The sequence below is a fragment of the Aegilops tauschii genome, chromosome 3, assembly GCF_002575655.3.
Source record: "Aegilops tauschii subsp. strangulata cultivar AL8/78 chromosome 3, Aet v6.0, whole genome shotgun sequence".
Lineage (NCBI taxonomy): Eukaryota > Viridiplantae > Streptophyta > Magnoliopsida > Poales > Poaceae > Aegilops > Aegilops tauschii.
In genome coordinates this window covers 94248167-94273444 of record NC_053037.3, presented here as the reverse complement: position 1 = coordinate 94273444, position 25278 = coordinate 94248167, and the positions used below count along the sequence as shown (strand labels likewise).

Sequence of the window (25278 nt, the reverse complement as noted above, 5' to 3'; positions counted from 1 at the left end):
TGGTTCCCAGTTGAGTCGCCGGAGGAGGAATGAGATGTTCCCTGGTAGTTTGAATCAGACGGGTTAAGAGGTTGTCGAAAAAGGCTCGCCTTGGGATAAGCTAAGTCGGAAATATTTGAAACCTTCGGTCGACGCTTGCAAGGCGTTGGTGTGTTTGGTAAGCCGAAGAAGAGAATTCCGCCGCCATTGTTCCGGGTCGTGCAGCGAGCTTCATGTTGCTGCTTCTTCAAAATAAAGTTTGGATCCAAATAAGCTAAAGGATGAGAAAACCTTACTTTCCGGCTCGCTTGACGAACTTTCTGTCTTGGCAGAGGTTCAGAGTCGGAGGAAAGGATACTTACCTCTTCAACATTGGCTTGGCTTCCTTCTGCATCATCCTGATAGTGATCATTATCAATAAGATGTACAAAAAATGAGCTAAGGGAGTCAAGTTTTACCTCCGACTCATCATTGTCATCCAAGTCAAATAACTCGGTAGGATTGGACTTCTTCTTGGCAGGCTTTTTAGTAGCCTTGGTCTTTGTCCGAGGTTTCTTGGCCGGCTTATCCTGCAGCTTCTTCTTCCAAAAAGGTGAATCGGCCTGCAAAAATCAAATGGATATGAAAGGGCAATTTAAGTAAAGATATGATTCAATTGTGAAGTTGGTTAAAAGCTTACAGCTGGCGGCTTGTTAAGAACGCAGAAAGGATTCAATCCGGCTTTGCTGCAGTCTTCCAAGCTCTCGTTTAACATAGACTTGGTCATGTTATTGATGTCTTCGTTAGTCAACTCAATCTGGCAGTGGCGTTGTGAATCTTTTAAGTTGCCGGTGTACTCGCACATTAAGCTGGGGCGGCGGCTTAAGGGCAAGACTCTCCAGGCGACCCAACATCGAACCAGATCGATTCCAGTCAAGCCGTTGGCCATCAAGGCTTGGATCTTTGAAAATACTAGCATATATTTCTTCTGTTCTGCTGTACTGATGCGGTCTAGAAGAGGATGCCTGTTGCTAAGCCAGCTGGCGCGATAACCCGGCAGAGGGTTTTCCCCTTCTGGAGAAGTGTCTATGCAATAAAACCAAGTTTGGTTCCAGTCTTTGGGATGACTGGGCAGAGTGGCGGCTGGGAAAGTGGCTTCTTTCCGTCGCTCAATAGAGATGCCACCTAACTCTAGGTTGGGCCCATCGGTGAACTCAGTCTGCCGGTTTAAGTAATAAAATTCCCTAAACAGTTCCACAATGGGCTCCTGTTGAAGGTATACTTCACAGAACACTTGAAAGTTGCAAATGTTTGAGACAGAATTGGGCCCTATATCTTGAGGATGGAGCTGGTAGAAGTGTAACACATCCCGGAAGAATTTTGAGCCAGGGGGGTGAAACCCCAGAGCATATGATCAGTGAAGACAATTACTTCACCGTCCTTGGGTGGATGACATCTTTTTTGGCCAGGACGCCTGTTTGAACATACTCGTTCAATTCTTCCTCGGTGACCCGAGAAACGACCCAATTGCATGCAGTGACAGTCTTAGGCATTTTGAGGATGAAGGCCTAAAAGAAAGAAATATTGCCGGTTTAAGATTAAGCTGCTAAGTCGGACCATTGATTCAAAAGTAAAGTGCTATAAAAGGCCAATGTATTAAGCCGGAAGATGAACACTGAAATATGCGGATATTCATATTGACGGCTTAAAAGGGGACTAATGGTACGTGGCGGGTTATGTTTTATTGGTTAAGCCGCCCAAACAATCGCTATGATTCAGATCTATGTCTGAGGATTTGCTAAGTCATGACAAATAGGATTCACAGATTAGTGTTGTAATTTTGGATCTGCAGCAGTTCAGAAAATGAAGTAAATTCTAAACCTAAGGTGGCGGCAGTAGAAAAGTTCGTGTGCTCCGATGAGATCTACTATGGAGGGGAGGTATTCTGATGTTAAAAACGAGTGCTAAACTGCTACCGCGCAAGTTTCATACCATGTTCAGATCAAAAAGCTACTCGAGCTAAAGGAGAAAACGAAGAATGGCGAAGAACACCGACGAACAAGTGAAAACCCTAAGTACAGATCTGTTCTGGGATAGAGTTGAACTTACAGAGGCTGGCGGACAGCGGTGGCGCGCCGGCGTTCTCTGGTCTAGTCAGACTGATGCAGCGGCCTAAGTTGATGCAGCGGACGGAGGTCGGCGGCGGCGGGGCTCGGGTCTGCAGAGAGTCGCGAGGAGGAAGTCGAAGATGAGGAGGCAAGGGGGGAAATGAAAAGGACCCATGTCCCTATTTATAAGGAGATGGATAACAGGCGTGCACGAGAATTGAGGAGGCCAAAAAGTGAATATATGGCTGCACGGGCGCCTCGAATTTCGGAAAGTCCATTAAAGATAAAGATCTATTGAGATATTATGGGCTTCGTGTGAAGTTAATACAAAATGACGTCATGGCGGGTAAACATGATTCTGTGAGCTGACGTCGTGGCGGGTTATAGCAAGTTCATGAGAATTGATGATGCAAGTTTCTGCTAAGTCAAGTATTGAAGATTGATGTGAACAAGTTCAAATCAACCTAGGGCCTAATGTTGGGGATATAACTATTGGGTATGACCCGCCCAGAAGGGGTCGGGTCATGCCACTGGCCGCTTAAGAAGAGAAGGCCCAAGAGGACGATGAGGATGGCGGTCCATAGAGCAAGCTTATTGAAAGCCCAGGATCCGGAGGTGACTTGAGGCCCATGAGTATGAACCGCCATATGTGTAACTTGTATTATAAGGCAAGCTTAGTTAGTCACCAAGCCGGACACGTTGTGTATGAGCCGGCCGGGACTCTGTAAGCCGCCAGGCATTAACCTATGTATATAAAGGGGTGACCCAGCGGCGGGTTAGGAGAAGTAAGAAGAAGTCGAGAACTAGGTCAAGCGTATTCACTCCCTGGTAATCGAAACCCAAGCAATACAACCCCAAACTGGAGTAAGCCTTTACCTCGTTGCGAGGGGCCGAACCAGTATAAACTCTCTGTGTCCTTTGTCCCGATTAACCCCTTCAATCTAACCTAGTTGCGATGACTCCACACCTAAGTCCTTTCGCTAGGGCATCTGCCGTGTTAAGTCCATGAAAAATTACGTGATAGACCCTTCGTAAAAGGATTTGCCAGATTTTTAGATGTTTGGATATAATCCAATGTAGTAACTCCAAAGTTTCTTATTTTTCTGGCAGACTTTAACCTTCTTTGAACATGTCTTGATGACTTCATATTATCATTTGAGCTGCTCACTTTCGTGATCACAGTTTGATTGTCGCGGTTCATAAGGATACCCGGTACAGGTCTCTCAACAACCGGCAAGTCATTCAAGAGCTGACGAAGCCAATTGGCTTCGGTTGTAGTTGTATCTAGTGTTGTGAGTTCTGCTTCGTTGACCTCGTTAAGATGGTCTGTAGACTTTCAAGAAACAACACCACCTCCATGAGTGAAGACATATCCGCTCATGGCCTTTATCTCATCAGCATCTGAGATCCAGTTTGAATCACTATATCCTTGAAGCACCTTTGGGTACCCAGTGTAGTTAATTCCGTTATTCGTAGTACCTTTCAAATAACGCATAACTCTCTCTAGAGCTTTCCAATGAATATCTCCCGGTTTTAAAACAAATCGGCTCAGTTTCCTAACAGCAAAAGAGATGTCAGGTCTTGTAGCACTGGCTAAATACATAAACGAGCCAATAATCTGAGAATATTTCAATTGATCTCTAGCAATTCTCCGGTTCTTTCGAAGCAGCACTTTTGCATCATATGGTGTTGGAGGGGGCTTGCAATCACTATAGCCAAAGCGACTCTAGATCTTTTCCTCATAGCGAGATTGAAGCATGTAACGCCACCATCATCATCTATCAATAGCTTGATGTTTAGAATAACATCCGCTACTCTAAGTCCTTCGTCTCAAAGCAACGAGATGGAAAGTCCTTTACCTCCTTAATAACATTCAGATTTGTTCCAAAAATCAATATGTCATCAATATACAAGCAAAGGATAACTCTCTCGCCCCCACCATGGCGACAGTACACACATTTGTCAGCTTCGTTCACAACAAAGCCTGCAGTTGTTAAAATTCTTTCAAACTTCTCGTGCCACTGCTTAGGTGCTTGCTTAAGTCCATACAAAGACTTCAGCAACTTGCACACCTTCCCTTCTTGACCGTCCACTACAAACCCACTGGTTGTTCCATGTAAATTTCCTCGTCCAACTCTTCATTTAGGAAAGCAGTCTTGACATCCATTTGATGAACGAGAAGATCGTGTGAGGCAGCTAATGAAAGTAGTACTCGAATAGTGGTTAGTCGAGCCACAAGCGAGTAAGTATCAAGGAAATCTTCACCTTCCTTTTGGGGTATAGCCCTTGGCCACGAGTCGTGCCTTGTACTTCCAATAGTACCATCAGGCCTAAACTTCTTCTTTAATACCCATTTGCATCCTATAGGTTTTATTTTATTTTAATTTGGAGACATGGGGAATGTGTTATTCAGATGTCAACTTAGTTTTTTGATGAATATAGGAGTATGTCGTATTGCAGCAGCTATTCAGGCCAACCATCGGAATGCATTTTTTAAATGTATTTTCGGCTTAACTTGCAGCTAAAAGCATCACGACACCATTCACCCCTCATCTCTACGAGCTCCTCGGGGCGCTGAGGTTAGTTTCTCATCGTGCATATGCGACGACAAGATTTGGTGTTAGGATTTTCAGATCGATTCAAGCGTTCAACAGCAACAGCAACAACAACTGTGACTTTGGGGCGCTGATTTGTAGGGGCACGTGCATGAAAGCTTCCTGGCTCGCATTGACATGGTCAGAATGGGTATGGGAGCGGGGACAACAGAACGTCGGCGACTCAGTTTTGGCAGTGGTTCAGGGACCTCAATGTAATTTTTTGTTAGGTTTGGGGTGCTGTGTATTTTTGTTAAGCTTTTATAATAGATTTGAGTCATTTTTGCAGAAGAAAGGGTAATGATAATCAGGGAACGTTTGTTGAGAGGGATGACAATTGCGAATGTTAGTTGTTACCGTGAGGATGGGCAAGGACAGTAATTTTAGTTTGCAAGCACAACAGTTTTCTACAAAAAATGAAATCTGCAACGATTATGAATGGATAGGGGGAGATGGGGCCTCTTGCCTGAGCCCATGTTTGCAGTTTATCCATGAACCACGGCACCCATTTAGCAGGACAACAGTTTCGCTGGTGCCCAGCAGTTGACTGATCCAGTTGCACCAACGCTGAGAAAAGCCTCTAATCGACAGGATTTTTCATCGAACTAACAGAATGGAAAGCTTTTCTGAAGTCCAAGTTTGGAAGAGCCTCCTTCGGCCTGGACGGTTTGTTCCTTTTCGATGAGGGGGCGGGCATGGGCCATGTTCTCCTGCCGGTGGCACACCAGTAGCCATGTACGGACGGACGGACGGGCCGACGGACGGTACGTCTGTACCGATGGATCGCCGCCTCCATCCAATCGGTCAGTTGATGAGTTGGCGCCGTGGACTACTCGTCCGACCGAGCGCACGTGACGTCACTCCCCACGAACCTCCTTTGTTCATTTCCCGATCATGATCCGGTTCCCGTCCCCGTTTTGCTTTCGCTTTTGTTTTGTCAGCCACCACCGTCGTTATTCTTATTCTTATCCCACGGCCTGGCTGCGCGGCAGCGGATCCCGTCGGCGTCGCTAAAATACCCATATGCATCCTATTGGCATAGCAGCAGCAACAACAGAGAAGATGGCACGAGTTTCATCATCAGAAAATAAAACCACGCACCAGAAGGACCGAAACCCTGAGCTTTTCAACGGAGAGAGCAAAATGCGGAGGGGGTCTCCCGTGGCGAAGCCGCCGGCCGGCCCGCCGTCAGATCGGCAATTCCTGCCTCGCCATCGTCTTCCTCCCGCCTTCCTTTTCCACGCCACTCGTGATGCATGCTCCTTCTCGGTCTACTACATGTCGTCGCACCAGTTGACGGCTGCTCTTTCTTCTTCTTTCTTTCTTTCCCTGCTGTTGCGCTCTCCACATACCAAACCGTCCTTTATTTTTCGATTTGAGGCGGATGGATTGGGATTGGCGACACATTACATATTCCATTCCACTGCACGTACCGCCCACTGCATTTTCTTTCTTTTCTGCAAACGTTTAAAAAACATGGTAGTACTGGTAATAGGAGTATGACCAGGGGGGACGAATCTGTACGGGATCGCGGCGAGATTCACCCGGCGCCACCCTCGCCTCCCTGTAACGTCGTTATACAAGTGTACTTATCTCGGGGGACCTCGGGGGACCCTATAAGGGACGGAGGCGGCTCCGGCAGCTCCAAGCGCCAGCGAACCAACCACGAGGACACGGCAAGATGCAGCGCGCCGCGGCCTCCCTCGCCTCCTCCCGCTCTGCCGCGGCCTGGGCGTGCTCCACCACCTCGCGCCATGCCGCCGCCGGCGCCTCCTGTTCCCCTCGCCGCGACGCCCTCGTGCCTCTCAGAATTCGCGGCCTGGAGCAGCGGCCCGCCGCCCTCCCCATGTCCCTGTCGCTGCTCTCCGGCAGTCGGCCCGCGCGGACGGAAAAAGCGGCGGCCGCGGCGGCGGAGCTGGCCCCGGCGGACGAGGTGGCCGCGGGCGGCGGCATTGCCGGGACGGTGCAGCTCGGCGCCATGATCGTCGCCTGGTACCTCCTCAACATCTACTTCAACATCTACAACAAGCAGGTACGCACGCGCGCCATTGGCATCCCCTCCCCTGTTCCTCGCCGGAGTTCGCCGTCCGTGCGTGCGTGACCGACCAATCAACAAACCCGCTTTGCCACAACCGCAGGTCCTCCAGGTGCTGCCATTGCCGCTCCCCTACACCATCACCGCCTTCCAGCTCGCCTTCGGCTCGCTCGTCATCTTCTTCATGTGGGCCGCCAAGCTCCACCCCGTGCCCAAGCTCTCCGCCGCACAGGTCCGTCAGCCACCTGAACAACAGTTTTTTCGTCTGCTTTTCTCTGAATTTGCTCTCCGGAAACTGAAGCCTCTGCTCCCGTTCAGCTGGCCAAGATCGCGCCGCTGGCCGCCGGGCACATGCTGGGCACGGTGTTCACCAACATGAGCCTGGGCATGGTGGCCGTCTCCTTCACGCACACCGTTAAGGCCTCGGAGCCCTTCTTCACCGTCCTGCTCTCCGCCTTCTTCCTCGGCGAGGTGCCGTCGCCGCTGGTGCTGGGCTCGCTGGTGCCCATCGTCGGCGGCGTCGCCCTGGCATCGTTGACCGAGGTCTCCTTCAACTGGTTCGTCCCGTCTAACTAACCATCGGAGAACATTGTCCTCTAATCATGGCCCGGTGATTATATTCCCTTTTACCGTCGACCCCGAATAATCGGGGCCGGGAAGAATCCCGTTGCTTTCTCACGCCACATATATACGATTCCGTTGACGCGCAGGGTCGGATTCTGGAGCGCCATGGCGTCGAATCTGCTCAACCAGACCAGGAATGTGCTCAGCAAGCGGCTCCTCGGCGGCGAAGAGGTGATTCCTTCCTCTCCTTCTTCAGTTCACCAGTAATAACAATTCAGCATCTCATGATTCTTTCCAAATTCCAACCACTGATGAGTTTGTTCATGCAATGCGTCTGCAGGAGGAGTTCATGGACGACATAAACCTCTTCTCGGTGATCACTGTGCTGTCCTTCCTGCTGTCCTTGCCCCTGATGATCTTTGCAGAAGGTGTCAGCTTCTCCCCGGCGTTCCTCCAGAGCACCGTGAGTCAACCTCAAAGCCTGCAAAATCCAGACAAATTGAACTGTTGCATCATCATAACTTCTTTTTTTGCATCATCATAACTCTTAAACTAAATAAACTATTATGAACTCTGGCATGTAGGGCCTGAACCTGCAGGAGCTGTGCGTGAGGGCAGCCCTGGCCGGGCTCTGCTTCCATGGCTACCAGAAGGTGAGAGCCACGTGACAACTCACACGGTTCTGGCTTCAGTCAGCTCCAAACAAACAGAATGCATGATCTGTAACACTGTAACTGACGATGGTCCTGGCAATGGTAATGGCAGCTGTCGTACATGATCCTGGCGCGGGTGTCGCCCGTGACCCACTCCGTGGCCAACTGCGTCAAGCGTGTGGTGGTCATCGTCTCCTCCGTCCTCTTCTTCCGGACGCCCATCTCGCCTGTCAATGCACTGGGTAAAAACAAATTGATCACACTGCAACCTCTTTCTACTGCAGTCTCTTGTGGCTCTTCTGACTTGTTTCTCCTTGTAACTGCAGGGACTGGAGCGGCACTGGCAGGAGTTTACCTGTACTCCAGACTCAAGAAAGCAAAGCCAAAGAGTTCATGAAGATGTTTTTTCTTTCCTGTTTTGGGTACAGGTTTTTGAGATAGAGGATTAGGTCGATATAGTATCCACGAGAAAATGTATTGAGATAGTAGGTTGTACAGAACTTGCCACGGCCAGTAGTACACTTGTACTACAGGCTACAGCAGCTTCTTTCAATAGTAGCAGGACCAAACTTCTGGTCTTGAAGATTTGTAACATCCTCCCTGAATAATCACAAATCTCCTGACAAATGCAATATGCTCAGATGCCATGAGAATACCACACTCCTCAAGGTGCAAAACCAACTTAAAAAGATAGCTTGTGCCATTGCAAGCCCTAACAAATCTTGCAAACAATTGGCTAGACATTGCTTGACCATCTGTTGGCCAAAATCTTTGCAATATGCAAGATACCATAGGCAACCAAAATTCTGGCAGCCAACCAAATGGATGCCAAAATTTTGCTAGCAATTGGCTGGAGGTCGCCAGAAACTGGCAACATCTGAGGAGAGTGGGCAAGATGGCACAGATAACCAAAATTTTGGTGGGGTAAATCTGAGCACCAACCAAACATGCCCCTTATGCTTTGAGAAAAACGTGCTAGAGCACAAGCAAGGCACACATGTGCAGGATAGTTCAGCAGTTCATGTCGGGCATTTCAGTTCAACATCAAGCCATGCCGAGAGCATTTACAACAGCCAACATAACTTACATGGTTCCGTCCAAAATTCATGGCTCAACCGGTCCGGTTTCCGAAGGATTATAACACGACTACCAGGCATAAAGAGGTCCGAGGTTCCAGGTTTCATAGAGTACCAACGCCAGCATACGGACACCGTATAAAGCGCCTCCGAGACACCACCACATCAACATAGCAAAACATCCGACACGCTTAACCTATGTCAGCAAAGTTCCAGGACACGCTTTGCTTAAACCAACATTACTGATACTATGATTTGGTTAGGGAACCAACTCCATCTACTCCGTTGTTTCGTCACCATCGTGATGCATTTTACCAGTTGGAGACCCCCACGGCCTTGGGAGGGCTCCTGCTCCTAGCACGGTCACCACCACGGGAATTGCCGCTATAGAACCTGCCAATCGAACAAAGCGGGTCATTAAATTATATATAGCCTTTGTAGATACATCACACCCCCGATAAAAAAACCTACTATTTGATAATAGATGAAATAAAGTTGTCAACGGGATGGAACAAAACAGACATGTTTTCACTTAATGTAAAGTGGTGGTTAACTCAATTTGTCAACCATAAAATACAGCTTGATTCAGCTACGCCAAAAGTTTCACCAATACAATCAGATATTTTCTTCTTTATTTCATGAATTTCAAGGACACGGTATGTGTGGGCATAGGTGAACTCCAAAGTTGGTGACATGTGCCTCTATCGAGTGAGATGCTTATTAAAGAGGTATAAATGCATACATCACATAATTCAACTAGGCAATCCATCCAATTGCCACATATGATCTAAGAGCAAATATTGGTAGCTAACAATGCAATCAGATGTTTCTGTTTGTTTCATAAATGTAAAGGACACGGCATAGCATGGGCACAGGTGAACGGCAAAGTAGGTAACCATGTGCTTCTCTGTGGAGTGACATGATGTTATGACTTATAAGATACAAGCACATTTTAGGGATACAGTACCTATCATGAAAGCTGAGACCTTCACCAGAGCCGCCACTGTTATGCCAGATGACAATTGATTAATTATCAGCAGTGGTATATAAGCTGGAAACAAGGAAGTTATACTAACCTGGCAGGTAAACTTGCAGCGCCACTGGTCTGATTGTTGCTACTGCTGTTATGAATGATGCAAGTGAAAGTTCATCAGGTATGGATGAGACTGAAAAGGAATTAGAGAATAGGAATTGGTGCCATACCTGGAATGGAAGCTTGGAGCGCCACCATATTGATTGCCACTGCTGCTGTTATTATAGCTGCAAACGATAATTCATCAGGCTGGCGCAAGTGCTGAATGAAGTATTCAAATCAAATAGAAACTGATATGCACCTCGACTGAAAGCTTGGACCATCCCTAGTCTGGCTGCCATAAGCTCCCTGGCCACCATAGGAATCATTAGAAGATGCCCACCGCCGTGGCCCCCTGCCACCATACCCTCCACGGCCGACCATAGCTCGTAACTCTGGCGAAACATTTTGGTTCGCACCCTCCAAAATCTTCACAAGATCTGAAGCATACTTAGAATCCTGGTCACAGAAGAATGTGTATGCAATTCCAGTCGCACCAGCCCGGCCTGTCCTCCCAATTCTATGGACATAGTCCTCAACACCCGTTGGGAAATCATAGTTAACAACAACCCTGTGGGAAAAGATTTCGGAAGGATTGTCAGTGCACAACATTTAAGAAAACTACAGAATAGTAAATGTGCATTCAACCATCACCATTATGAGCTATATACATGAAATCTTGTTTACAAATAGTCAAACTAGAAAGTCAAAGAAGTTGCAAAGTTAAAGTTCAAACCTGATGTCCTTCACGTCTAAGCCTCGAGCAGCCACATCAGTGGCTACAAGAATTGGGCACCTGCCGGTCCTAAATTCACTCAGCACAGAGTCCCTCTCAGCCTGTGATTTATCACCATGAATAGCAGAAGCACCATACTGCCGTGATAGGTTCCGAGACAGCTGATCACACATCCTCTTCGTGGAGCAAAATATAATCACCTTAGATCCAGGCTCCTGTTGTCTCAAGATCTGATCAAGGCGCCTCCCTTTCTCGAAAGATGTGGTAACTTCCACATGCTGCAAGGTGTAACAAACTAGTTTAAAACAATGAAGCAAAATTATACCTCAGCCTAGAAAATAGCATTTTTTACCCTGCAGAAAAAATAGCATTTTTTATTACCTGGGTGATTGACTTATTTGCAACCAGCTCATCAGTGTTCCCAATGTTAACCTGGACAGGGTTAGTGAGCAAATCGGAAGCTATTTTCCTCACCTCTCTTGGCCAAGTGGCAGTGAACATAAGAGTTTGCCGTTTCGGTTGCACTTGTTTCACAATTTTTCTTATTTGTGGCTCAAACCCCATATCAAGCATGCGGTCAGCTTCATCAAGAACGAGATAAGCTACCTGACGGAGACTGACTTTTCCCATTTCTAGTATATCATTCAGTCTACCAGGAGTTGCGACAACAATGTCAGCACCACGCTCTAAATCTCTTAGCTGAGGGCCTTTTGGAGCACCGCCATATAGACACTGCAAAAGAAAAATTATGATTAAGACAGTATTCTGTTACGGCTGTATCAAATATGTAGTTTACATAAAACGGAAATTCCATTTCTTAGATACAAGTAACATTAGCATCTAGCAATGTGGATGCAATGTGGATACAAGTGAATTAAGTGGTCTAAGAGTAGAGCAGTGTAGTGCACACATAAAGATAGAAGGAACATACAGTAGATGAAATTCTTGATGATCTACCAAACTTGATTGCTTCATCTTGAATCTGTGTTGCCAATTCCCTGGTTGGAGACAGAACTAACACAGTTGGCCCATCCCTTGAATTGTGCCGTAGGTTCTTAACAAGTATAAACCCTGGAAGTAGATAACCCAGGGTTTTTCCAGAACCTGTCTTCGCCACAGCTACAATATCACTACCTTTTAGAGCAATCGGCCACGATTGAGCTTGGATAGGACTTGGTGCTTTGAATCCTGCTTGCTGCACCTGTAGACATAAGTAATATGTGAACAACTGAATAGTATAGCTGATATTCAAGCCCAATATACAATAGGACAAAAAGGAAAAGGTTCCCTATGACATAACATTTTAGCTATATAGAAACCAATTCAGGTGTATTGTAGCTAAAGAAACAACAAAACAAAGAGCATATTTTTCAAACCATAGCAGGCTGGAGAAGACAACGGAACATGTTGAACTCTAATTAAAATTGTTGACTTCAAATAGGGTATAAGGCAGTGCATTACTACTTGTATGCATTATGTGCACGTACCTCCCTTAGAATCTCCGAAGGGAAGCCTGTGGACTGAAACGACATGAATGGCGATGGAGCTTCACGTCCCGGGCACTAAAAGGTATGGAACAACTGAGTCACATCGCGCATAACAACAAGGAGGGATTGGGGGCATAAAAGAAGTTGGAACACATACAATAATAGTAATCTCATGCTTTTTACGGTATGCATCTACCGACATGTTTCCATTGTCAGCCTGTGGAGCTGGGTTAGTAGAAGGCACAGGTGCAGGGTTTGCTCCAGCTGAAAAGCGCTGCTGAAAAAGAGGATAGCATGTTACTATTTGGGAGCAGAACAAGATATGCATCACAGTTGATGTGGCACTCCTGTGACATTTATGGAGCAATGCAGTATAAAATATGTGACCTGTAACGTGCGAGAATGTGTTACCTCAAAAGAAGGATCGTTCCTGGCCTTGTGATCAGCAAAGGGCGCATTCTGCACGCGGTTTCCGGATTCAGTGTGCCGCTGAAAACAAGAACAACATGTCATGATACTGCATAGTTAATGAAATAGATTCCCCAGTTACAGATCAGTAGGCTTAACAAACTGAAATTTCCACTTGATAGTTAAGTGGCATTGCTATTCTAAACCATGCTTGCTTGTGTTAATGAGAAAATACAATGCAAAGCGCATAATTTAACCTCAACACGAGATAGGTCAAAAAACCTAAACTCTCTGCTTCCTGGGTAGTGGCATTGGGGTAGGTTGCCGAAAGAACTGAAGTTTATGCTTAACAGCTAGTGGCATTCGTGTTGTATACCATGCTCGTCTGCATTATGACACAGATACAACGCGAAACAAACAAACAATGATGTAACAGTAGCGTGCGGATGATGAGAAGGTGGGGAGGAAATATAACCCCAGCTCCAAATGATCAGGAGGCGCACGCATTCTGCGAGCGACGCGCCACAAGCTTGCGCTTGCTGCCGGTATGCGACAAACCAACGAATCGAAAAGGAAATCTCGTACGCACATTTACTTACACCCCAGAAATTAAGCCACAGAAGCTACGGGAGAGGGACTAAAAACCCCCACCAAAAGTGGGAGATGATTTTGGTGTTATACCTCGGGCTGGTCTCTGGGCCTGGCCCTCTCGTCGTGGTGGTACTGGGGCTGCTGGACGGGAGCGGGGGCCGGGGCCGGGGCCGGCGCCGGAGCGGGGGCGACGGGGGGAGGGGGGCCGGTGGGGCGGTCGTAGGTGACGGCCTTGGTCTCCGGGTTCCAGAAGTAGAGGTAGCCGGTGGTGCCGTCGATGAGGCCCCTCCAGGGCTTGGGCAGCGTCGGATCTGGCGGCGCGTAGCGCGGCGCCGCGGACGCCATTCCTCCTCCCAACCCTACGCGGAAAGGAAAAAGGAAATCAGATCAGGGCCAGGCCGCAATGCGCACGCGGGGCAGGCCCGGAGGAGATCGGGGACGGAGGGAGGGAGGGAGGGAGGGGCGGACGGACGAACCCTAGCGATCGGCGGCGCGGGGGGGTTGCGGATTGCGGCGGCGGACGGAGGAAGGGGCGGGGGAGGGAGCCCTGGGGCGTCGCGCTGTGGCTGCGCGGTCCTCTGTGGGTGAGTGGGAACCCTTTCCTTCCTCGTCGATGGGGGCCGCTGCGGTCGCGTGGTTAAGTAGGGTGGGTGCGTTCTTCGCCCCGTCCGATTGAAAAGTATTCTGAGAAAATGGGAGCGGAGGCGTCGATGGGGTGCGGTGCGCCGCTCACACACCTGGCCTGACCTGACCCGGCCCCGGGAGAGCCAGCGAGGAGTGGAGATGACAGGTGGCCAGCTGCGACAAGTGGTGGTGGGATCGGGAAGCTCGAAAGGTGCAAGGCCCAGGCCCGCGCCCGGCCCGGCCCGTCCCGAGGTTCATTATCTCTTTGCTGCTTTCGGCCCAGGCACCGCCTAGCCAGCAGCTACTGTGCTTTGCTAATTCCAGCGAGCGCTCTCGCCTATTTCGTCTCGCGGAAAAGCAAAAGGTGATCTCTACTCCTAATGGACGAGTTGGTTGAATAGTCCCCCCTTTCGTCTGGTTTTTTTTCGACTGGTTTTTCAACCGGTTTTTTTTGCTGGTTTTTTTTCGTCTCCCCCATCCCACCCCACACACGCAGCCAGAAAACACCCCGCAAAAAACCTCTCCTGTCGATCCCTCGAGGACACAGAGCCGCCGTCCTCTCGTGCGATCTCGCTGCCGCCGCCCTCCGATCTGCTCCTCCTCGTCTCCCGAGGATACGCAGCCGCATCCGCATCCGCCGACGCCGATCCGGGCAGATGCGGCCGTCGTGGATCACGAGGACACCGTCACCACCGGCGCCTCGGATACGTCGCCCGTCATGGATCAGGATCCCCAGGATGCCGACGCCGCCGCGGATCCACTGCCACGCGCAGCTCGGGCCCGAGCCGCGACGGGCTCGGCTATCGCCGCTGCCGCGTGCGCCCTTCGTCTCCAGGCTCGAAGAGCCCCGCCGCCAGCCACCCCCAACCCACATCGGCGTCAAGCTATCTCCTTGGTGTTGTTGTCCTCGATAGGCTAATGACTCGAGGCATGCTGCTAGCATAATTACAGAAGGCCATACAGTCAGCGGGAAAGTGCTCGCCGTCGCCAATGATTGACTGCTGAGGATCTCCATTCGGGGGTACGTATTCCTCTCTCTCATCCTTCCCTTTTATCTTAGTTTCTTTTGTGCTTTATTTTTCGATCCAGTTTTTCCATGCTTATATTTGATAGATTTAGCTACCTGCTCAAATAAGATGGTCAATAGTTGTTCCTGTGATCCATTCTATGGATGAAGAAGGAGAAGACAAGGGAACACAATAATTTCTGTGTCATATTATTTGTTTCTGATGGGGCTACTCTGGAATACAGTTTATGGGCGAGAGATCAGACTTTCAGATTGGGTGCGGTATTATATCTCGTCAGATTCAGTAACCAGCGTGGAATTAATTTTAATTTTGTTCCTCATCAGATAAGTAGAGACATGCTTTACCCCAATCTTCATTGATGAATCTCAACTACAAAATCCATGATAGTTGCGCTGTATTTTGTTGGGTCCAACATAAAGCTGAGAGCAGAGTACCTACTTTGTCTTGGTATATCAAAATAATAAGGAATCTGTGAGATTAGATAAGCCAAATAGTTGGTACTTGCTGAGTCTACAAAATTATCTTAAATGTTCCATTTAGTAGTTCACTGAATATTAAACTATGATGTTTCTTCCATTGGGGAGTTGTTTTATGTAGCCCAAACAACAAACAGCCTATGAACTTCTGAACCAATTCTTTTTTTAGTAGGACCTTATGCTCTTTTAACTGAAAAACTGGGAGCACTAGCAGTTCTTCACAAGGTAATCACCTCCTATGAATGTTTGGTGGTGCTGGTCCAATTTCTATTGCATTGCTTCTGATGTATGAATGGACTATTTTCCTCATTTGCTAATTAACGCAACTGGCGTAATTCTTCATGAGAATAGATATTTTTGTAGTGCACAGTATGTTTATTTTAGTTACCCTCCTTATGAATAGATTTTTTGTAGTGTACAGTACAATTTTTTTGTCAGGATTGCATGTTGCTTGCTACTGCTACTTCTTGTACAATTGTGTTGTTTTGTAATATTTCTTAACTGTTAAGAGATATTGCCACACTGAGATTTTGCTACGGGAATGAAAGTGGATTGGACAATGCCGCTAGCTCGGATGGCGCCCCGTCTGGATGTCGATCGGGGGCGATGTGAGGAGGGCAAGGTAGAGAAAGGGGGTCAGGTTGGCGCCACAGTAAGGTGAGCGAGGGGGCGGGGTTGCGTCGCTGCTGAGATGCGCGAGGGGATCGGAGCTGCGCCAAGCGGATTCATCAGAGCACTTCGCTCCCGCTGCCTTTGGACTGATGCTTAGATGGATTGATGCGTAAGAGTTTGAATCCTTTCATTTTTCACTTCTCTAATGGGTGGCTGATGGCCTGATGCTTTGATGGATCGATGCATGCTAGAACTGTCTGATATGTGCGTGCGTGTGCACATTTTTTATTTCGATTTTGTAGAGATTGGTTCATGCTTCTCTTCTTATGGATTTCTTCTTTCTTTTGTCTGTGTTTGTCACTCTGTTGCTGAATGATTTGGTGATTTTTTTTCTTTGTGGGCTTATCTGATGAAATTTACTGCTAATTAGATCGTGCACTGACGTTGCCACCAGAAGATAGATCATAGATGCATGTGTTTGCTTTCGAACATGGTGCGTAATCTTTAGGTTTGCCAAACGTCACCTCCGGCAATTTCAGCTCAACATGTCTTGGTGTCTGCAGATGATTTGGTGATTTTTCTTTTCTTTGTGGGCTTATCTGATGAAATTTACTGCTAATTAGATCGTGCACTGACGCTGCCACCAGAAGATAGATCATAGATGCATGTGTTTGCTTTCAAACATGGTGCGTAATCTTTAGGTTTGCCAAATGTCATCTCCGGCAATTTCAGCTCAACATGTCTTGGTTTCTGCATTCTGAGTTTAGAGTTCTACATAGTGGAATGGTTAGTATATGGGAGTTTGCATCTACAGTTGCATACTGTAGTTCCATTCCGTCCTTCCTTATTCAGAGATGAACTGAACCTCTAATTTTTCATGTACTTTTGTGTGATTGTGTGAAAGTGAGGTGGAACTGACTATTTCGGGGGGAAATCAAAAGATACCACATTAGTATAGTAGAACGTACTACTTGCTCTTAAGATTTCAGAAATGACATGTCAAGGACAGGGTATAGAGATCCGAAGAGTATTCTCCTTCCGTCATCGGTTGTTAAATTAGTAACGCCCAGCATCGTGTGCGATGGAGCCCTTACCGCTGTTCACAACTGAACTCTTTATTTTATTTTAATCCTTCGGATTTGTCGGGTCAGGGATCCTTCAGTTTTGTTGGATCAGGAAGTAAGAGCACCGGGACTTCAAGGACGATGTAGATTGTCGAAGGCAAAGTTGCAGAGTGCATGGGCAGCAGTACCAGTGCAAGAACCTCGCGCATGACGGAGCTGCTGTGGTAGAGAAGCAAAACCCAACGACTAACTCTACAAGCTCTGGTCGCTGTCTTAAACATCACTAACGTAATCATATCTCACTCCATTATGCAAATTTTATTTCTGATTTTTTTTATTCTATTTCAGTACTTGTACCTTTTTACAATGCGTTTAGTGCATATGAATGAAGTATATTGATTTATCTTCTACCTATGGTTTTCTGTGCTTTATTGGTGCTCAACGTTTTTGACATGTTGGCATGCATATTACTAAATTTGGTCAAGCAACCCGCCAACAAATACAAAGAAGGTGAGTTTATAATGTGTAATACCCGTTTTCTTTTTCTTTTTATCCTGCAATGTGCAATACTTAAATGGAATTCAGTTATTGATGTTTGTTTTATGGGGTTGAAAAAAGAATCTCAAATTTGGTGACCCTATGTTGCTCGTTTGATTATGATAAATGCTTGTTGAAATGAGCCAACTGATTTTTTTCTGCTTTATGTCACCCTTGCGTGACGAAAGTTATATTGTCTAAGGGACGACTTAATTGATTATAGTTCTCTTTATCCCTGGAAGGTGCTATGCAACAATACAAAATTGCTTTTGTTTGCAGGGCTATATGTCTTCTGATCGTCTTGATGGCATATATGAGGACCTGCAATACTGAACCTGGAAGTTAGTCGTTGAGGCAGTGGTCATGGTAGTGATATCTACTGCCAGAACATAAACGTTTGGCCCTCCTTGTTGCCACGAAGGATTATGATCTACTGGATTTACAGAACCAGTTAATGGCATGATGCTGGCAGTAGTAATGGAGGGTTGTGATTTCTGGATGGTAAATTCAGAATTGGAAATGATATTTTCTAATGTTTTCATACAGTTAGATAAGTATCATATTAGATTTTCTTCTCTTACCTGGAACTTCTGCCATGTAAAGTGTGCTTCCCTTTGATTTACTGTTGTGCCAGGAATAGGACGGATTGGCGTCCTCTTCTCACGAAACACACTGACACAAAATTTCTGGTTTCTGACGTACAAGGATTATTTACTATGAACAAATATTGCAATGTTCATTCGTAGTACTGTTTGTTGAGGCGATGCCTCTCCTACAGGTATGAAATTATCGTTGGGCCTTCAACTATTTTTATTTGATGTATATGATTCCAAACACTACTTGTTCCAGTACTACATATTGGACAAAAACAATTTCCTTATATGCTAGAACACGACATGGCTAATTAGTAATTGCACTACATTCCTAATAACTGTTAAACTTTTGGGAGGCATGGCAATGTTCTTCAACCATGATTAAGTTCATATATAATTAGACACTTCAAATAGAATGTCCTGTGACACAACTCACCTTGGTAACTATGCTACAAAGTGTCTGAACCTGCATTTTATATCAGGATGATAAAATTTCACCAATCTATCATCGTTCACACTAAATTGAACTTGGGAGTGTTAAAAACCGCCGTCACTAATTTAGCTAACCGCTCACCAGTAGGTAATCTAGCTAATCGCTCACCAAGTAAGTAATCTTTAATCTGAAGTTGTATATTGACTGTAGGGCAATAACAACCCAGTTTTCAACAGCGCAAAATACTGAAATGCTGCTAATTTAAGAATTGAAGAGATTGCCTTTTCATTTTGTAAAATCTTCCTGTTCCATTGTGCCATCTGAAGTGACCAAGCATGATCTTTGATTGGCCATGTATGATGCAGCGGAGTCATTTTATTAAGCTGGCATTAGTAGTTTTGCATTTTACATGATTTGTGTGCAAGTTTGAACGTCTGTCGAATAATATTAATTATAATACTGAAACAGTCTGTTATTGTTGTTATCTTCTTGGGAGTACTTGAGAAGGCGCGAAGAGGAAGGTGGGGACACGCCATGGCAGAGGCCAGTGCCGAATCTACGTGTAAGCCGTGGCGTAGGGTAACCCATAGCTTTTTTATAGCACCCCTTTGTTTTTCTAAATTGTACGCATTAGTCCTTGTAACTTGAGAAGATTGACCCCACAGATTTCTAATGTCCCCACATGGTATTCTTGCTGGCGCAGCTGCTGGCAGAGGCGCGTGCTTGACAGGAGGAGCCGGGGAGGCATGACGGTGGACATGTGGATGTTATCGTGGCATTGACACATTTCGCCCTACCAACACTGCATACCAACGTGACTGAATGTTATCGTGGCTTAGATGCCCTATCAAATTCTTGCTTGACTTTTTGGTTTTGTATGCTCGGATGTATGTTTCAGTTCCTACATGGTATTTCTCATGTGGAGTTGAAACCACATTTGGTTGGTCCAATAGTAAATAATCATATGTTTCACTCTAAAATCATATTGCATATAGAGTGATGTTACGTTCTTGTGCAAATTACTACACACATATACATGGAGTTGCCTGAAAAAGTCTCACACTTGGACTCCTGCAAGTAACACTATCGCTCGCTTGTAGAGTTTGCAACTGGTGATAACTGTCATACTACTGGGTAACAGCCTTACTCGAATCAGCCTTGACCTTGTATAATATACATAGTTATTTGGTGCATGGTATTTTTAGTGAATTTGATCAAAACTTTGTTATTTTAAGTACATTTGTACTTTAGTTGTTTATTCAAATAAATTTGTACATTTGAGGACACGGTAGGCGCACCAACCGCACTATAGCCTTGCAGTTTTTCCTAATTTCTTTAGGTATGCGATGTCAATTTAATATTCACATATATGCTGAAATTTTGACTTCGAAGGACCATCACTGAAGTTATATGCTGAAATTTTGACTTTGAAAAACCAGCACTGAAGTTATATGAAGTTCCTTGCAAGAGCTATATCATTCTTTTGAGTACTACTAATTAATTCCCATGAGTACCAATGATGAGATTTTCAGGCGTAAATACTTGATGTGATTCTCATTGTTGGCAATCTTCATGAACCTATCAAGGAGAACATTGCAATACTAATTGTTGCACAGGTGTTCTCAACACCGGCTAGCAACAAGAGAGAATGATTGTTCAATGCTCACTGTTGTAAGCTTGATCCAAGAGGAGCTTCTCAATGTTGTACATGTAGGCTGTGAGTAACCGAAATAATACCTATTTGTTCACTCTTTTCCTATACCTATGATTCATCTACCACTGTTCAGTAGAGTTCAGTTATGTGCTTCAATATGAGGAAGTCATCATCTTTTAAAACATACCGTTGCCTACTCAAACATATTTTGTTCCTTTTTGTTTCCAACAGATTATGTATAAAAACACGTGTACAATAAGCGGCAGAACCTGCATTGGACCGTCCTCATTTGCTCTGTCCATTTTTTCCAAAGAAATAACACTTCTGCAGTCCTACACATTTAGAGATACGATTTAGTGTGCTATTACAATCCTCGTAATCACACGCTATATTTTCTGTGGGAATTTCTGTCATCCATTCTGATTTTGAGGCAAATATATCAGTTATTTTTTTGTTCTAGCAAGGTACCATATACATGTTATGAAATTCGCCTTTGCCTTCCAGGTCAACCACATAGGCAGGAGGGAATTCATTTATCAATAAAAATAAATTTGTCTAGGGGATGTTATCTTATCTCTCCAGTATAACCAAATGAACACTATGATGAACTTAACATCTCCCTGTCATTATTTCTCTAAGATGCAAGCGACATAAAATTTAAAAAGCCCGTGGCAACGCACGGGCAGTCTACTAGTCTAGAGTACGTGTTTGAATGAAGAGGAGAAAAGCAAAAGAGCGGAGGAAAAATACGTCTTCCATATGAATATACGATCTTTGACTTAGACTAGTAAGTGTGTTCTTGCACGCACTCGGCTGTTTGCGGCTCCTGCTTTGCTATTAAACTTCACCAACCACGTGCCATGGAGAGCCCGGTGACGAGCTCCCTTCAGCGCCAAACAGTACGTAATTGACCTGACATCTATCTAGGATGCCAACCACGCACTGTAGATCAGTGCACAAATTGGACTTGATCGACCCGCAGCTATTTTGAGTTAGCGTTCTTCCTTGCGTGGCGAGGGACCGTCGATGAGCCCGTGTTCCGGCATCCTCTCTTCTGGTGTAATGGGGGCTCCGTGTTGCACCACTACAATGTCTTCCTCTTTCTCGAGACCGGCTTCGATTTCAAAGACTATTGCATCGTGCAGTCTGATGATCGTACGATGAGATTGAATGATGTACTTGTTAGAGGAGCCGTGCTTGAATAAAACGGTCATGTTCCTCGTGTTTGATCCGACCGTGTGATTTTTGTTGGACACGTTGACCGCAGTTTTCACATGGTTTGTTTCTCAAAAGAGAGCACATTGCTTAAGACATGTCTAATGGCCAAAGCTGATAAGGGGTGGCCATGACTTCGTCAGCTACTTGCTTGCTATTGTTCGTTTTCATCCTTGACATCGCCATTTTTTTAGAAAAGGAGGAAGAACCCCGGCCTCTGCATCTGGACAATGCATGCAGCCACTTTATTAATTGTTCACACAAGATCTTACAAAGTCATACAACAGTAAGACTAAAGCCACCGTCTAGGCAACATCTGTCGCTACTCCTAACCAGTTGATGAAGGGGCGCTGATAGTCTGGGCCTAATACCAAACCGACCACACCTCCAAACCTAACATCTAAGACCCGAGGTCCTAACCAGGACTCCTGCCGGGTATGGGGCACCCACCAGTCCGGCGCACTCCTCAACCAGGACGCGTGCCGGGTATGAGGCCGCCGCAGCCACCTGCCACCAGTCCATCTTCAGTGTTGTACTGCTGCATCTACCTTGCCCGGTCTCGCTGCCGTCGACGCCACCATGGCGCCATACAGCCCCACCGCCCTGCGCTCGTCCATCCAGCCGCATTCGCCGTCGATATGCAGCTGCACCATGCCGCCAAAACTCGCCGTCATCTATGCGGTAGATACAACGCCGCACCACCTGGCAACCTCCACACCGTCGCACTGCTGGAGGTACTCGGAGCCCACCATCCACAACATCTCTTCCCTGAACAGCAGGTCCTCCCAAGACGGCGCCTCCATGGAGGATACGACGCGCAGGACGTCGCCGCCGCCCAATCCAGACTGAATTTTGGACTTTCATCCGAGAGGGGTTCGGAGGTGGATAGGAGAGACCTCGGCTTCGCCTCCACGGAGGGTAACGGCATCGAGTGACGTCGCCGATGCCGGGCCGGCCTAGCCGACCAAAGTTTCCTCTGGTCCCCATCCTATGCCACCAAACCTCCGTCTGCTCCGGATCCGGCAACGAGCCACGATCCAAAACCTGCGAAGATGCAAGAGCCATGGAGCTCGACCCACCAGAAAAGAGGATCGAGAAGAACCCGTTGTAGATCTCCAGACGCCGAAACCAGCGGTCCAACGTGGCCAGTGACGACCATCACCACCCCGCGACGACCGACGGAGTCCGAAGACAGGATCCAGATGGATCCGATCTGGATCCGGCGGCACCCGCGACCACTGGGCAGGCCCAACGCAGCCACCACCTCGCGACACGCCGGCCGCCACCGTCGCGCCGCGTACGACGTCGCCGGGAGACCCGCCCGCCACGCCGCCGAACCCCACGTTCGCCCGGCGCTCCTCTCGACCCCGCTGTCCCGCTCCTCGACATCACCATGAGTGACGCGACCGATGCCACAAAGATGGCTGGTGAAGCCTTGCCGCCACCATGGCGCTGACCTTTCCTATAGAGGGTATGATATTTTCATCCCATTTTTACCTGTTCATGTGATAGACATACTTGCAACTACCATAGTTTTTTCTCATTTTATACTTAGTATGTGCGAACCAACATGTGGTTGGATGGTTAGGAGGACAATGGTATCCGCTGCCCACCAGAGCTCAAGTCCCAAACTTGACATCGATGTTCGCATTTTCCTGGATTTATTACAGGCCTTTCGACGATGTGCGTTCAGTGGAAGGAGACATTTTTGTCGACTACAAATGCGTGTGTGGCGACTTTGCCAATCCCAATAATGTGCCAGCTCAGTCTCTCGGAGGTGCTCATAAGGGTAGGGTTTGAGTGCGTATGTTAATAGGGATGTGTGTTTGTGTATATGTATAAGCGTATGCGTCTGTACTGTGTTTAAAAAAGTATGAGATCAATATTGCTAGCAATGCTATCATGATTTATTTATGAATTAGATTAAATATAAAACTGATAATATAGTCAACAATCGAAAAACTATATGTTTATAGGCAATTTACGATTCAAGACTTTGTTGCTACATTGAAATCGGATCTATTTACACGTGCTTGATACGTCTTCATCGTATCTACTTTTCCAAACTCTTTTGCCCTTGTTTTGGACTCTAATTTGCATGATTTGAATGGAACTAACCCTGACGGATGCTATTTTCAGTAGAATTGTCATGGTGTTATTTTTGTGCAGAAATAAAAGTTCTCGGAATGACCTGAAACTTCACGGAGATTATTTTTTTGAATAAATAAAAAATATTGGCGAAAGAATCAACCAGAGGGGACCCACCACCTGTCCACAAGGGTGGAGGGCGCTCCCGCCCCCCTAGGGCGCGCCCTCTGGTCTTGTGGGTCCCACGGACCTCCACCGACCTCAACTCCAACTCCATATATTCACGTTCGAGGAGAAAAAATCAGAGAGAAGGACTCATCGCGTTTTACGATACGGAGGTCCCGCCACCTCCTGTTCTTCCTCGAGAGGGTAGATCTGGAGTCCGTTTTGGGCTCCGGAGAGGGAAAATCGGTGCCATCGTCATCATCAACCATCCTCTATCACCAATTTCATGATGCTCACCGTCGTGCGTTGGTAATCCCATCGTAGGCTTGCTGGACGGTGATGGGTTGGATGACATTTACCATGTAATCGAGTTAGTTTTGTTAGGGTTTGATCCCTAGTATCCACTATGTTCTAAGATTGATGTTGCTATGACTTTGCTATGCCTAATGCTTGTCACTAGGGCTTGAGTGCCATGATTTCAGATCTGAACCTATTATGTTTTCATGAATATATTTGTGTTCTTGATCCTATCTTGCAAGTTATAGTCACCTACTACGTGTTATGATCCGGCAACCCCGGAGTGACAATAGTTGGGACACTTCCCGATGATGACCGTAGTTTGAGGAGTTCATGTATTCACTAAGTGCTAATGCTTTGGTCTGGTTCTCTATTAAAAGGAGGCCTTAATATCCCTTAGTTTCCATTAGGACCCCGCTGCCACGGGAGGGTAGGACAAAAGATGTCATGCGAGTTCTTTTCCATAAGCACGTATGACTATATTCGGAATACATGCCTACATTAGATTGATGAATCAGAGCTAGTTCTGTGTCACCCTACGTTATAACTGTTGCATGATGAATGCCATCCGACATAATTATCCATCATCGATCCATTGCCTACGAGCTCATCTCATATTGATCTTTGCTACTTTACTTTTCCGTTGCCACTGTTACGATTGCTACAAAACTGCTACTGTTACTTTTGCCACTGTTACCGTTACTTCCATACTACTTTGCTACTAAATACTTTGCTGCAGATATTAAGTCTTTCAGGTGTGGTTGAATTGAAAAATCAGCTGCTAATTGCTACCTTTTGAGCACTGCGTTGGTTTTCCCTTGAAGAGGAAAGGGTGATGCAGCAAAGTAGCGTAAGTATTTCCCTCAGTTTTTGAGAACCAAGGTATCAATCCAGTAGGAGGCTACGCGCGAGTCCCTCGCACCTACACAAAACAAATAAATCCTCGCAACCAACGCGATAAGGGGTTGTCAATCCCTACACGGTCACTTACGAGAGTGAGATTTGATAGATATGATAGGATAACATTTTTGGTATTTTTATGATAAAGATGCAAAGTAAAATAAAAGCAAAGTAAAAAGCAAAGGAAATAACTAAGTGTTGGAAGATTAATATGATGAAGATAGACCCGGGGGCCATAGGTTTCACTAGTGGCTTCTCTCAAGAGCATAAGTATTTTACGGTGGGTGAACAAATTACTGTTGAGCAATTG

General features: G+C 46.4%; 2 protein-coding genes and 1 long non-coding RNA gene across 23 annotated transcripts; 2 read left to right on the top strand and 1 right to left on the bottom strand.

Moving 5' to 3' along the window:
• Positions 1-5698: 5698 nt before the first annotated feature.
• LOC109756745 (phosphoenolpyruvate/phosphate translocator 3, chloroplastic) lies at positions 5699-8539 on the top strand. Its single transcript, XM_020315579.4, has 8 exons — positions 5699-6692; positions 6799-6927; positions 7014-7252; positions 7406-7490; positions 7600-7722; positions 7844-7912; positions 8025-8154; positions 8239-8539. The coding sequence occupies exons 1-8, from the start codon at positions 6342-6344 to the stop codon at positions 8307-8309; spliced, it is 1197 nt and encodes a 398-aa protein (XP_020171168.1). The 5' UTR covers positions 5699-6341; the 3' UTR covers positions 8310-8539.
• A 404-nt stretch (positions 8540-8943) lies between these two features.
• On the bottom strand, positions 8944-13930 carry LOC109756743 (DEAD-box ATP-dependent RNA helicase 14). Of its 4 annotated transcripts, none has more exons than XM_073510065.1 (13): positions 13759-13930; positions 13373-13641; positions 12695-12772; positions 12441-12560; positions 12284-12358; positions 11728-11997; positions 11178-11528; positions 10797-11074; positions 10323-10631; positions 10192-10248; positions 10065-10109; positions 9956-9991; positions 8944-9381 (listed from the first exon to the last, which is right to left on the bottom strand). In XM_073510065.1, exons 2-13 carry the CDS (start codon positions 13625-13627, stop codon positions 9300-9302), a joined length of 1956 nt encoding a protein of 651 aa, XP_073366166.1. In that variant the 5' UTR covers positions 13628-13641; positions 13759-13930; the 3' UTR covers positions 8944-9299. The 4 variants fall into 4 exon arrangements, with proteins under 4 accessions (XP_073366166.1, XP_040259504.1, XP_073366167.1 ...); XM_040403570.3 differs by having other exon boundaries at positions 10065-10106; XM_073510066.1 differs by having other exon boundaries at positions 12441-12557.
• Positions 13931-14411: 481 nt separating this feature from the next.
• On the top strand, positions 14412-19629 carry LOC109756742 (uncharacterized). 18 transcript variants are annotated; one of them, XR_002231339.4, is made up of 6 exons: positions 14413-14927; positions 15020-17596; positions 17903-18124; positions 18258-18401; positions 19157-19211; positions 19353-19629. It is a non-coding gene; the product is annotated as an uncharacterized lncRNA (long non-coding RNA). The 18 variants fall into 18 exon arrangements; XR_002231340.4 differs by having other exon boundaries at positions 19157-19228; XR_012204359.1 differs by having other exon boundaries at positions 19146-19211.
• Positions 19630-25278: the final 5649 nt, after the last annotated feature.